Below are 14219 nucleotides of genomic sequence, written 5' to 3' on the forward strand. Positions count from 1 at the left end.
CCTCTCATCTCCCTATCGTCAATATATACGAAGTCCAACAAGTTATTAAGGTGGTTTTACACACTCACACACAGCACACACTTTTTAGCAGAGACCTGAGAGTAAGGACGAGTCAGCTCCACAGCCGCTGAGGGAACATCAATCATGTCTTTCTAAGAGACTTCCTCTCTCTCCCGCACCTTACCTGTCCCCTTCCTCCCGTCTCTCCTATTTGCATTTGAGGACACTGCCCCCTCTCTCTCAGCAGGGGGGAGAGCACATCAAAGACCGCAACAGGTGTGTGGTGTCAAACACAATGCCAGGACCCCTGTTGCGCTAGGGTGTCTTGGATAAAGCCTGTCAGAGTCCTCAACAACTCCCACAAAGTTAAGGGAGAGAGAGAGGGTGCATGCACACGTACACACACAGGGGTATATTTAAAACATCTCTGATGACAAATGTGTGTTTGCCAGTGGGAGGTTGAAGAAGACAAAGAGCGAGAGATTGAGGTAGGGGGTGAGGGGGTGAGGGAGGGGGGGCCTCAATGAAGGAGTCTCCAGTGGTTGGGTTAACCCCTGATGCCTCATCTCACTGTGAGTCATGCTGCCCTCCGAGGCTCGTCTCTGCTCTGCTATTGTTGATGTTATTGTTATTGAGCAGGGCTGGTATGCTAAAAAGTGAGATAGAGAGAGACAGAAACAGAGAGAGGTAGTGGGAGAGGAAGAGAGGAAAAAAGAAAAAGCGTGTGCCACCTCTCATTGGCATAAATACTTGTTTACAACAAGACATAAATTGGCACCCTGTCAGTCAGTCTCTCTATTTATCTCTCCTTTAACTCCCTTACTCTGTTTCTCCCCCTCTCTCTCCTCTTCTCTCCCTCTGTGCTGCTAAGCGTATTACAACACTCCCTGGTTCAGCCCTCTCTCATTACCATATTCTAATTACATTCGTTAAGGGGAGCATTTGGGAGTTTAATGAATAAATTTGAAAGATGGGTCTCCGTGGCGATCTTTAGGTTTGTCTCCTCCTCAACCAACTAGAGATGGGACTCGTGTGTGTGTGCGTGTGTGTGCGTGTGTGTGCGTGTGTGTGTGGTGTGTGTGTGTGTGTGTGTGTGCGTGTGTGTGTGTGTGTGTGTGTGTGTGTGTGTGTGAGGTCTAAGCACCTGTTCGGTATGCGTGTGCACTCTCAGTAAATATCGCCACAGCTCCATTTCAGAGGAAACAAACAAATGTAGTTAACTGCTGGAACTCACGTGGAGTCCTCTCTCTCTGAAGAAAAAAAAAAATCAATCCAGAATTCTGTTTGTCTCCGCCAAATAAAGATTTCATGTCATTTGTTTTGTTGTTTTGGAAAAGACTTGGAGCCACCCATGTTGAAGTCATGCATATTTAACTCTCCTCAAGCCTCAAAAACAAACTGCCAAAGACAAGCGTCAATTTACAAATGTACAAATTGTCTGCAATGCCGGGTTTATCTTTTTCGACTCGCATCAGACCTGGAGGCTTCTTACAGGGAGACGGGCAGGTGGAGTTAAACAATCATAAGCAAAAGTAAACATTAAAGGTTATCAACCCCGCTGCGGTGACTGGCTGCCGATGTTGTGCAGTTTGATCTGTCTCTGCCTAGGACCAAGCCCTGGGCTGTAGACCTGAATAGACTGTTATTATGGGCCATGCACTCACTCTTTCAGGGTATTGCAAAATGTGATATACCTTTCACATGGTTTAATAAAGGAGTCCCAAATGCATTCCCAATTCTGATGATTGCCAGCTTGAGCTTCAGGGAGTCAGGGAGTGACTGAGTATTCTGCACCTCCTGCTCATAAATACGTTTTTTCTTTTTGAAAGCTTACAAAATAATGAGCCAACTGCCATTGATTACACACAATTAAACAGCACCACAAGCATCAGAAAGAAATATATTGAATCTATTCTCCACGGAATACACTTTAACTGCTACTGCACTTGATACACATTTCTTTTTCTCTCTGGCTACATACATTATTTTTCGAATCCCAGCAATGGTTTACTCATTTTCTTGTTGACTTGAACAGCCGTAACCACAAATCAGGAGTCAGCCCAATGTTAGCAGTGCCTGGAACTCCGTTATTACATCTTGTGGTAAAAAATAAAGTATGTATTGGTTTCGTTTTGAATTCAGCTTGATGTGGACGGATCCATCTTAAAATTCCCCCTTTACTTTCACTTGACTGAAGCTCACTGCGTCAAGGACGGACTGTACTCATACATTACTAACATAATACATGAGATGCTATAAGGGATACTTTCTGATGATCATATTCTATGCCATTAATACTTTATAAGTGTAGGGTTTACTGTATCAATTCATCCAAAGGGGCTCCTCTTCACTGTGCCTACAGTATATTTACAGTGGTGATGCACTGCATAAGGTAGAGCCCGGAGTCATCTCTTCAAGCACTGTGACTCATGCAGTGGGCGCTTAAGGTGTATAAGCTATCTTTAAACGTCCATATAATGTAAGTTACATATTAAATAAATAACAACGGGAGATGAGAAACATACGCAGCCGTTTAGGCTCCACAGCAGCCATTTCCATTCGTATTATTGTTGCCTATGGAAACTATCATAACCTTTGGGATACATTTAGTTTGATTAAATGTGGTTTGTTTTCATCCATTAAATGTACATTGTTCTCGTGAAGACATTTAATAATCGCTGTAATTTAATGCACTTTTAGAGATTGAGGAGGAGACAGACATCAGTCACTGCCGGCGGGGCTGTTCTGCTAACTTTCCACCTGATATGAACTGTAATGGACTGTGACTTTCTACTTCCAACATGCAATGACACCTACGGAGCGAGCGTACACTGAGGAAGTGAGGCTGATGTTCTGTATTGGACAATGCTAGGACTTGCGAGCTGGCAAGCTACATATGCTAACACACTGCCAGGAACACGTGCTGCCAACAAGAGGCAGTTATGCAGTTAGGCTTAACACTAGGTAATACTCATTCCTGGGCTGGGAGAACTTGCTGTTGCCATGTTTTCCCTGTTTGCTGGAGAGAGGAGCTGCCACTGAATGACAACCACATGTTTGGAGTTCGACAGGAATGTAATGTAAAACCTTTACTGCACACCCAAAGGCGTGAAACGAACACTATTCTCTGTCACTTGGCCCAAAAAATGTAGATGCTCCATTTCATATAAGGTCTTTATCACCCCCCCACTCACCACTTCATACTGTACATTCAAACAATTACATAGATGCACTGTCAGTATGCAAATGCCTTATCAGTGTCCCTTATATAGTTCCCTCCTTCGACTACAAGATGATGGATGATATATTACAGCAGATCTGGTCTTAGACTAATGACGCAGCCGCATTACGATACACAACTTAGTACACACACTGCTAATATTGTGTATGCACGGAGAACGAACGAACACACACACTCACATAAATGCCACCTTGTTTAATCCTCCAGGAATCAGTGAAATTTGATTACTGTGACTTTTACAAACCCACTCCATATGAGAGTAGACATTCCATACATCAGCAGGAGGGAGGAAGACATGGAGGAAAGAGACAGGGAGACGTGAGGCTGCTGGAGAGAAATGCAGTTTGAGAGGAGAAACACTGGACACACACTGTGGTCTCCAGAGCGGAATGCAACACACACACACACACACACACACACACACACACATACATACCCACACACACACACACAGAAACTGCACAGTGTTTCACCCTATTTCTATTACGGTAAATGCGGGGTAAAGGTATATTTACCAGTAAATGTATACATGTCCCAGACTCCCAGGGTAAATCTCGTGAATGTGTACATTTCCCGGATAATGTTAGTGGAAAGCGATAGCCGCAGCATCGTGAGACCCACAGTTCTCTCGCTATGCGTTTTGTGGTGGAGCAATTTACTCCTATTGCAAAGTTCTTGTAATAAACTGAGATCTGTGAGACATGGGGGATCCAATTTAGTCAAATATAAAGATAAAAACAAATGGGCAAAGTTAAAATTGTGCATACATGCCCATGCACATTTGACCTGCATTATAGTGTAATTACAGAATGAGGTTTGAGGCATTTTGAAGAAATGTTAAGGCCAGTATGGCTTTTAACGTTTGAAAGGCAGATGGGATGTACTTTAAATGATCATTATGTCCTAGGAACATTTCATACACCTACATCCAGATATAAATACATGTGAATATAAGCATCGCTGCTTCAAAATGAAAGTTTTTAATCGTGAAACTCCATGAGGCCAAATAGCAGTTGATAAACACTGCTCACAGTGTGCAATAAACACGGCAGGAGATCTGCATGATAATATGAATTCTCAACTCATTAACGAGGAAACACAGAGATTAACAGATTTACCTTGAGATATGCTAATGTTACACATTAACAAACTCTGTGCTTTATATTTCACGTTTACTGCTAAATATTCAAATCCTACTGCTCCCGATATACACATCAAATGTACAGAGTGAATTGATAATAAGGGAAGAGGAATCAAAGCGGTTTGAAATAGCAAGGGAAGCTGACATTATTGTATTTTTGCTCAACAACAAATAACTGATTTTGCAACTAAAGGAGCACATCATCTTACCAGTTTTAATTAAAAATAGAGCTGCAGCCTGCAAGTAGCCATTAGTGGGTTGAAGCCAATGTACACGGATACGTGCGATATCAACAAAACCAAGCATTTGACCTCACAGCAACTTTATGGAACACAAACTAATGTAGTTTGAGACACTTCTGTAGCCCCTTTGCCAATATGTCTGTGAAGTTTGATCGCTTTAGAAATAAATTAATACTTTTGCACAAATCCAACTGCCTTTTTGTGTCTTGTTAAAATGCTTGCACGTCTTAAATGTCTGGATTAGCCATGCTGCTAATAATGCTGCGGGGTGAATTTCAAAGGGGAAACCCACGGGTAGATTACATCACAAATATTTGTGCAATTGTATGGTTTTTAGAACTTCAAGCATACAATAATTTTTTCTACCAGAAATAAGAGAGCCATAATATTTATATTCCCTTTCAGAGTGCAATGTGTAAAAACTCTGTAGAGACTAAAACAACATTATGCAAGCAACAGCAAAAAGGAAAGAAAAAATATAAAATTGCTTTCAATGCTGAAATGAAACCAGTTAAATGCACACTGAATTCATGTTGAGGCTACAATGCTCAAGTTACAGATCAATATGTTAGGGTGCTTGGTACAGTTTAGTTGTCGGGCTGACATTTTCATAAACGTTGGTCTGAGTAGAGAGAGATTTGAAATACACAATGATGCTCAAGAAAGAAAAAACAATTGTACGATTTTGTTGCATAATTGTTCAAAACCTGCATCAAAGTTGTGCTACCTGTGTGTAAGACCTTAAGTCCTTATAAATACACAGCCAGAATGTAATTGAACAATAGTACAAATATAGGGATGTATCATAGTTTTGTCATCAAGCATCTTCAAAATGAAAAATAGCAAAATGTTTGACTGAAACCTTCATAAAACAAAAGTGCAGAGTATGAAATGTGCAATATTTTCTGAAATCCTCAGAGAGGCATATCATTTTTACAAGTCTCTAAGCTCCAGATATCATTAAGTCAGAAAATGGAGATGCCAAGAAAACTTCATCAAAACCAATAGGGCTCTGGTACCTGTGGTGCTTGATTTACAGCCTGAAGTTTTGTTGACATCTCACTGTTATTTGGGGATGTAAACATGCAAAATTGCCTTGTGCTACTGTAAAATATATTTGACTCCTCGCAAAGCCTGAGGAATAGAAAGTTATAAAAGTTAAATAAGTTATAAAGTTATGTAGCTCTACACATGCAGTACAAGCCCTCAAAGAATAAGTACACAGACCATATGCGCACACGTACACATTTTAATGCTTTATCCATCTCCAATGAATTAAATCTAATTTACACAGGACTCCGATATTACAGAGGTTTTATGTGGGGACATTTAAGAATACAAAAAGTATTGTCTTCACTGCACAGCCTGGCTTCTTATTACAGCAGACACTGCTGGTCATTCAGTTAGTTTCGGTTGGGTTTGGAAGTTAGAACACAAAGACACACTCACACACACACACACACACACACACACACACACACACACACACACACACACACACACACACACACACACACACACACACACACACACACACACACACACACTCAATCACAGACACACACAAACAGGCTGAGGCACATACAAAGCACCGCAACACTCACAGTCACACATTCCCACTGTTTAATATATTTCTGTGTCTCCAGTTAACAATATTTTGTGTCAAATTATAGTGGGCAAGATAAATAGTGGGTCTGTGCGGCTCGGTGAAAATAGAACAGGATGAAAATGTAGGACTTCCAGTTGTGTAGGAGGAGAGGGGAGAGGGGAGAGGGGAGAGGGGACGAGAGGAGAGGAGAGGAGAGGAGAGGAGAGGAGAGGAGAGGAGAGGAGAGGAGAGGAGAGGAGAGGCCTGGCTCTCCCTGACTAGACTTGTAAACCCGGGTTAATCTCAGCCCTTTGTGAACTTGTGCATGGTGAAACATCTGCATGACCGAAACCAGCTGAACAACTGACCCCCAACAATCTGTGAGGCATCTACGCACATGTCCAATTTACCATATATAGCCCCATTTGCAAATGAAAAGCTCGCTGGATAATTACATGTTTCCACATGGAAATTGCATTCATGAAAAGAGAGAATCTAATTAATTATTTGCATTGCTGCACATTGGCTTCATATTGCACAGTTTGGTCAGGGGGACAGTATGGAGGTCTGGAGTTCGAGCGGAAATGGAAGTCACAACAGACACAAAATGACATTGGGTGTTAATTGGGCTACGCTTGGCTCAGAGAGAGAGAGAGAGAGAGATGGAGAGATAGACAAAGAGGAGGAGAATAAGAGAGGGAGGGAGGGAGAAAGAGAGCCTGCAGGACTAATTAGTGATTATAACTTGGCGCTCTCCAAACATAAAATATCTCTCAACCCAAAAGACAGAGGAATGATTAAAAATAAAAGAATAGGAATCAAACACAAGGAGCTGCGTAAGACCCCTTTAGTATCGTGTGTCTGCATGTTGGTGTGTGTGTGTGTGTGTGTGTGTGTGTGTGTGTACAACAGAAACATGTGTGAATGCGTGTGTAAACTCGTGTGGGTGTTGGCTTCTTTGCCCCCTCATTAAACCGCGCTTTACTCTGGTAAACGGCAACAGCACAGACCTCAATGTCAACTGGAGAGGTTAGAGCCATCGGCAAGCTCTGGGACACACACACACACTCACACACACTGACACGGATACACCAAGTCTCTCGCGAACATGTTATCTAACAAGTGCATGAGCGGCAGGCACACCCATTTTATTTTCAAATTGAAACTTGTGGTAAGTTTTCAAAGGCGTGCTACTTTTGTCTTTGTTCTGACACAGCAGACAAAATGGAGAGTGTCAGCCTCTCCCGGCCCCATGCCAGTGTGAGCTGGACATTAGCAATTCACACATCAAACTCATAAATCAAGGGCACCCTTCGCCACAGTATAAATTGAGCACAGAGGCCTGGAACTGGCTGTCTGCTAACTGTATCACTCTGGGTTCCCATAAATGGATCCATAGTATTTTTTCACATAGTCTGGGAGCTGACATTTAACGGCGCCCCTCCTGTGTAACTTTTCGCAGACATTTCTCCTGCCTCATGTTCTACAGGGAGAAAAATGAGGAAATATCTGTATGAAAACGTAGGAATACAATGCATGCATTTTTAATCCAATGTATCTATTTAATGGCTCACAAACAACAATAATGACATGAATAATAAATGAAACATGCGCACACACTCAGGAACACTCACAGATGCACACAGAGCTTTGTTTGGGCTGGAAAATGGAGCCGAGGCACCTCAGCACGCACAGGTGAGTGTAAGTGCTTTCTTGACATGTTTTCTTTTACCTGAGACTAGGAGCTTTTGTCCTTCACCAATTTTTATTTTGTACATGTTTGGCATTGCAAGCAGATTATGTGAAAACTCTCTTTTCACCTTCGATGTACCGAACAATCATGAACAGCGTTTGTGTCAAACATGCAACATCGATCATACTATTAACAGGAACACGCACGCACACACCCAATCTGTTACCATGGCAACACCTACCCTTGATGCACACACACATAAGGCAGATGGGCAGTGGTCTACACATGTATATCTTTTTGATCTGCTTTTCATTCCTGCAATCATGTTAGTGTCATGCGGCGGCACAGACAGACATGAGCGTGTGTGAACTGTCAACTAGCTCCTTTCACAGCAAACAGACACCAACATATCACTGCATGACGAGAGTGGAGTGCTACAACAAAACCCTGCATGTTTCACATCGTGCTATTTCATAGCATTAATACCAGAATAATGCCATCTTCTAACGCTTGCCTTCTGCACCCGTACAGTGGAGCGACATGTGGAGCAGTCTCACATGCAGAGGCATTGTGGCACAGACGGCTGTCGCCTGTGTGATGTACTGAAGTCTGTGCCGACCCGTTTGACAGTTGCATCATTTGAAACATAGTGGGGGAGCTGCTCTAAAGTAGAAGCCTTTAAAATGCGGTGCACAGTCGCACAGTGTGCGAGTGCACGTTTCATAGTTTACATTTTAAGCTTTGCAAAGGGAGTTTTCTTCAGTATTCCACTCAGGCTGGATTCTTAAAATATAAGTCAGGATGTCGAGGTTCCCCACAAGGGTAATCATATCTTTTCATGAGTTTGAGACGCAGGACCAGACTCCTAAGTTTGCCTTTGTCTTCATTTGAAAAAGTTTGATAGCCTCCTTATTTCTGTCTTTCCCGATGGGTGGGTAAAAAAGACTCAAGCGTCAGCCTGTCACCTGAGTGTGGTTTGTTATCTAAAACTAGTCTATAGTCTATTACGATGGACAGATACACATACACCCCCAATCTATTATTGAACAAAAGGCTCACGCCTCCGCTCAGCCCTTCAGGGAGGAATCCATCCCTCCATCCCAGAATAATTTCACACATCAGTAGATACACAAAAGAGAGAGAGAGAGAGAGAGGGAGGAAGAGAGGAAAGGAAGAGAGGAAAGGACAGAGAGGAGGAAGAGGAGAAGTAGATGGGGTAAAAAAAATGTATGGGGTCACAGCTCAGTGCTCGTGGGAGGCCAAGGTGTCGGGGGGAGCCATGCGTGACAAAACAGAGATCAGAGGATCATATGCAATCGCGCACACGGGCAAGAAAACAAATGAACGCACGCACACACACACACACACACAGACACACACACACACACACACACAGACACACACACACACACACACACAGACACACACACACACACACACACACACACACACACACACACACACACACACAGACACAGACACAGACACAGACACAGACACAGACACACACACACACACACACACACACACACACACACACACACACACACACACACACACACACACACACACACACACACAGATTCCCACACACAGTGGAGACTTACTGTATGCATGCCAAGAAAAAGGTGAAAATAAGGACATATCAGATGAAGACTTGTAAGGATGGGTCAGACTTAATCAGAGGCATCCAAACACAGAACTGTAATCTGTTTATCTTTCACACTCTCTCTCACACACACACACTCCCACACTAAGGATAATCCTAATTTTGCATGCAGACAACAGTGAGGATGAGGAAACACAATACCGATTTTAGATTTCCTTATGCCTATGGAAATGATGAATTATATGGAAACCCACAATGGCACCAATGTACCACACGCACGCCCAAACACCGACACAGAAGTGTGTCTACACACCGAATAATTACAGAGCGTTTTCAACACACCATTTGCTGATAACACATTCCCACATTTCATGAGCAACATCTAGACCAGAACGATATTATATTTGAACACAAACAAACACACACACATTGAGAGGACGCGACTGGATAAATAAATTGAAGGCTTCAAATTTGACAGCTGACTCGACAGCTGTTGGCCGATTTGTCTGGAAATCCGACATATAAAATGGTGTTAGGCCAGAATCCACTGTGGAACTACCAACACGTTGTGTCTCAAATGTGATGACCAACAATGATTTTAGTTCTCAATATATGCTGCTGATGAAAACTATACGCCTTGCAATGTCTGCATCACAGACAGATGGAAATCAACAGGGAAAAAAATCAATTATTTTGTTGCAGCAGCTTAAAAAAGATATGGATCTTTGCATATCCCTATCCGACACCAACAAACACACGTATAGGCAGAAACACAGACTGAAAAACATGCATGCACTAGACGCAGAGCGAGCATACACACGGTTCTCCCTGGGAAAGCATCAAGCTAGAGGAGCAGCAGACACAATGGAGTGTTTAAGTATGCAGCAAACTTTATGCCTGGGTGGAAGAGGAGCTTTGAAGGAATCCGCTGAGGGACACCCAACCTCCCTCTGAACTGAGCCTGTACCTCCTCATCAGAGAGAGAGAGAGAGCAATGTGGAGAGGGAGAAGGAGAGACAGAGGGGGGAGGAGAGGCAATGAAAGATAAGGATAGAGGGGACGAGATGGTGAGTTGGAAGGGAGACAGATGGAGGGAGGGAGGCAGAGGGCAGGAGAGGTGGCAGCAACAAGGTCTTTGTTGGTCTAGTCCCCGCGCCTTCTGCACAATTGCTCTTGGTTAGGTTGATGTGTGAGAGTCCCTAACCGGCAGCGGTCACGTTGTTCTGAACCGTACATACACACACACACAAATTCACTCACTCACACACACTGCCTATTCACTCTTCAGTAGGCGCCGTGCTTAACTCCCAGTATGACCTTCATTGAGATGGATTGCATGAAAATGTAATGACTTTCCTGAGAGAAAAACCACAGGCCAAATCAGCTTTGCATTGCATAATAATGCTGGACTTGGTAATCAATAACACAAACACACAAACACACATCCATAATGGAGTGCACAGCCTGCACATGGAGAAAATGTCTCAGCAGAGGCCAACAACATCACAATGGATGGAGCTAACCACCAGTGGTGAGCTGTGCAATGCATAAACAAGGAGCTATTGACGATAAATGCCTGCATCCATTTCCACCCATCAAACACTTCCCTAAGCTAACAGCTTAAGTCTGGAACAACATGTGAAAGCTTTTCACACCCCAAATGTTTTGCTCGGGGTTATCTGTGGCCATGAGTAAAGACTAGTCCCAACCTAATTTGGCTTCATTGTACACTGAACCTCTTGGCCAGCAGCACAGTTTAAGTTATCTATTGTTCATGCTGCAAATAGATGCTAATTTGGGCCCAGAGCAGACTCTTTATTAATGAGTGGTTTGTTTGAAATCAACAACAGTCAAAGCATACTAAAACTTCTGAAATGTGATAACATTAAATATAGTGAAGTGCAAAAAGCCCTTAAGTTACTTAACGTTCGCTTTTATGATAAACTCCTCCGGGTGCCTGGTCACTGCTTCTTCTGTTGTTTAATCCTCACGGACGGCTTTTCATTTTTTCCCCTCTATTTTTTGTTTTGTAGGACAACATTACACAATGTAACTAGAGCATCATTTTCACACATAACAAAAAGCAGCAAAAAAAAGCAACTATGAGCAAAACTGTGCCACAAATCTAACAGCTTTCTATGGTTGCATAGCAACAATGTTAGGCTCAGATAGCAATATATATGCTCCTGACCATAGGGGTTTTTGAACCCGGTGCCACTCCGAGGTGGAAACACTCAATCTGCAGCCTCGTTTCTCATTTCTAAGCCTCTAAGCCGTATATAGTTTTAGACCCAGGAGCCCCTGATTTCTACGCCTGAACCCAGGGTTGTTTGGATTACAAAGTGGAACAGACAGCAACACACCAAATGGAAAGTATAGTCAGTGGGATTTTCTTGCAGTCAGCACAGGTTGCTGTTTTTTATTTCCTAGTGTCACAGTTTTAGGGTCCCATAATGAAAAGCTGCCATTGTGTTTGTTTACCTCCTCTTCATCTCTCGATGTGACTCGAGATGAGTCACCAGCAGTGAGTTCATCTCATTGTCACAGATATTTCCCTCTCGAGTGTGTCTAAGTCTCACCTCGTTGGTGTTCCAGCGATGGCGCTCCTTGGGCAGAGAGGAACATTTGGGCAGACACTCCAGCAGCTTCTTCGGAAGGTAGATCTTCAACTGGCCGGGCTCATCTGCAGCAGAAGGGGGTGACGATAAAGGAAGATCAATGAGGGATGAGTGGGAAGAGGAGAGGGATTTCTCATCAGACACAGAGGCATTGTGTGAGGAGAATACCAATAAAAAAAAACAGTATCTCTGGAATCCGGATGAATAAAACCACAACACTTCTATCGTGTAACAGTCTAATGGCTGACCTTAGGCAAGTGTATTTGCACAAAGATGAGTTCATGCCCACGAAGGACAAACGCTCAATCCAGGACTTGATTTGTGATAACTTGCTGGGATTTCCGATTCATCAAAAGTACAGCTGAGAATATTTGGCATAGCAGTGAAAAGATGTCACTAAGTATGTTATTTCTAAAGCAGGATAACATGTATTTCTTACTCATGTATGTGTTATTCACAGTCATAGAAGTAGGGTTGACACTTGGGCTCTTCAGGGTACAAACAATAATTAAGTGTGCGGTGCGCAGAGGGGGCGACAGTGCATTTATTTTTGGATGGCAGGTGGAGTGGCACAGCGCACCTGTGGGCCCCACCTGGACAAAGATTGGGATTAGGAAGAATCCCATTATCATACATTATCAGTGCATCTGGGGTTGGTAGCAATCATGGCCAATCACATGGGCATCTTTTATCCCCTTTAAAAGCAATGCTCTCCCCACAGTGTTATCCAGAAAGTTTGGTAATGGGAGTAGAGACTCAAGACTAGTTTCCTGAGAGGAAACGTATCTCTTTTTACAGGAGCTGGAGCATCACCAGAACAAATATACAAGAGCCAAAATGTTTCCACAGGAGGCTAAGGTTTTGATCATATTTGTAGACAAACTTTAATGACATTTCTGGGAGCTTCATGCTTTCTGTGCCAATAAAACATTGATCCTAACGCTAAACATTACCATAATAATGTAAGTTGGTTACCTTTACGCTGTCTGCATTATTACCTCAAATAAATAAGTAAATATTTTTAAAAAAGACCAAAATGTATTTCCTTTGTAGCCAGAGACTAATACAGTTTATTCCTCTCTCATAAAACTCTATTGTTGTCCCAAAACAGTTAGTTTTCACATCAGTGAGCTATACCGTCGCACTGGGTGACTTGTTTCTTCATTACCATGAACATAGGTACAGCAGTTTATTTTAAGTGAATCCTACAAACACCGTCCTGCTGCTGTAAATACTCACTAGAGCACACAACCCACAGCTGAATACAGCCCTACATAAATGCACCTTTGACTTCTGTTTGTAACAGTCTTAACACCACAGTGTCCAGCCGCTCAAGGAAGCTGTTAAGCAATTACAAATTGGCGTTGACAATGACACAAATAACTTGGTGTTAATTAAAAGAAAATGTGTCAGTGTTATGCAATGTGATAAATGGTAGAAGTACAACTTACTGAACAGTAAAAACATGAATAATATGAGTTTGTGTAATTTTAGCGAGACCTTTAAGGATCTTTCATTTATTTTGTATGAACTTCTATGGCAGTCAGTTTTTGCCTCTGAGTTCTGTTACTGTGAAGCACTTTCAAATGACTTGTATCTGCTATACAAATAAAGGTATCATTATTATTTGTATTATTGAAAGTGCGTTTTACCACCAAAGCTGTATAGTCAGACGGATAACCAGAGCAAACTGCTCCTACTGCGCCTCTCCTCCCACTGCGGGGCGCGGAGAATCACCAAAACACTGAATAGTTGCAGGTGAGGAAGAAAAAAAAATCCCTCTGCGCCTCAGGAAAGTACTACTTCACCAGCACACAGCGTCCACACAAAGATAGAGCCCCTGGTGAGTGTCTGTGTGTATGTGTGTGTGCCTGTTTGTGAGTGTGTGCCCAACGGGTGTGCCGCTCAGAAGTCAAAGAGAGCAAGCACTCAAAGGTTATTGATAAGCATTTGAGTAGAGGGCGTCCATTCATGACTCCCCTGGGAAGATAGGAATTATACTTTACCTGAGGGCACACGACAGAGCGAAGAGAAAAAGAGAGATAGGTGGGGTGGGAGGGTCAGAGTGGGAGACAGAGAGAGGCGGT

The 14219-nt window shown here is 42.8% G+C and overlaps 1 protein-coding gene across 4 annotated transcripts in view; it reads right to left on the minus strand.

Annotated features, from left to right (window-relative positions):
* Nucleotides 1-14219, minus strand: part of LOC117486564 (calmodulin-binding transcription activator 1-like) — a 50810-nt gene that overhangs the window by 31629 nt on the left and 4962 nt on the right. For all 4 annotated transcript variants that reach the window (XM_034135076.1, XM_034135075.1, XM_034135077.1 and 1 more), the window contains exon 3: nt 12094-12197. In XM_034135076.1, coding sequence (XP_033990967.1) covers nt 12094-12197 — 104 coding nt within the window. The remainder of the gene's footprint in view (nt 1-12093; nt 12198-14219) is intronic.

Source organism: Trematomus bernacchii, unplaced genomic scaffold (assembly GCF_902827165.1).
Source record: "Trematomus bernacchii unplaced genomic scaffold, fTreBer1.1, whole genome shotgun sequence".
Taxonomy (NCBI): Eukaryota; Metazoa; Chordata; class Actinopteri; order Perciformes; family Nototheniidae; genus Trematomus; species Trematomus bernacchii.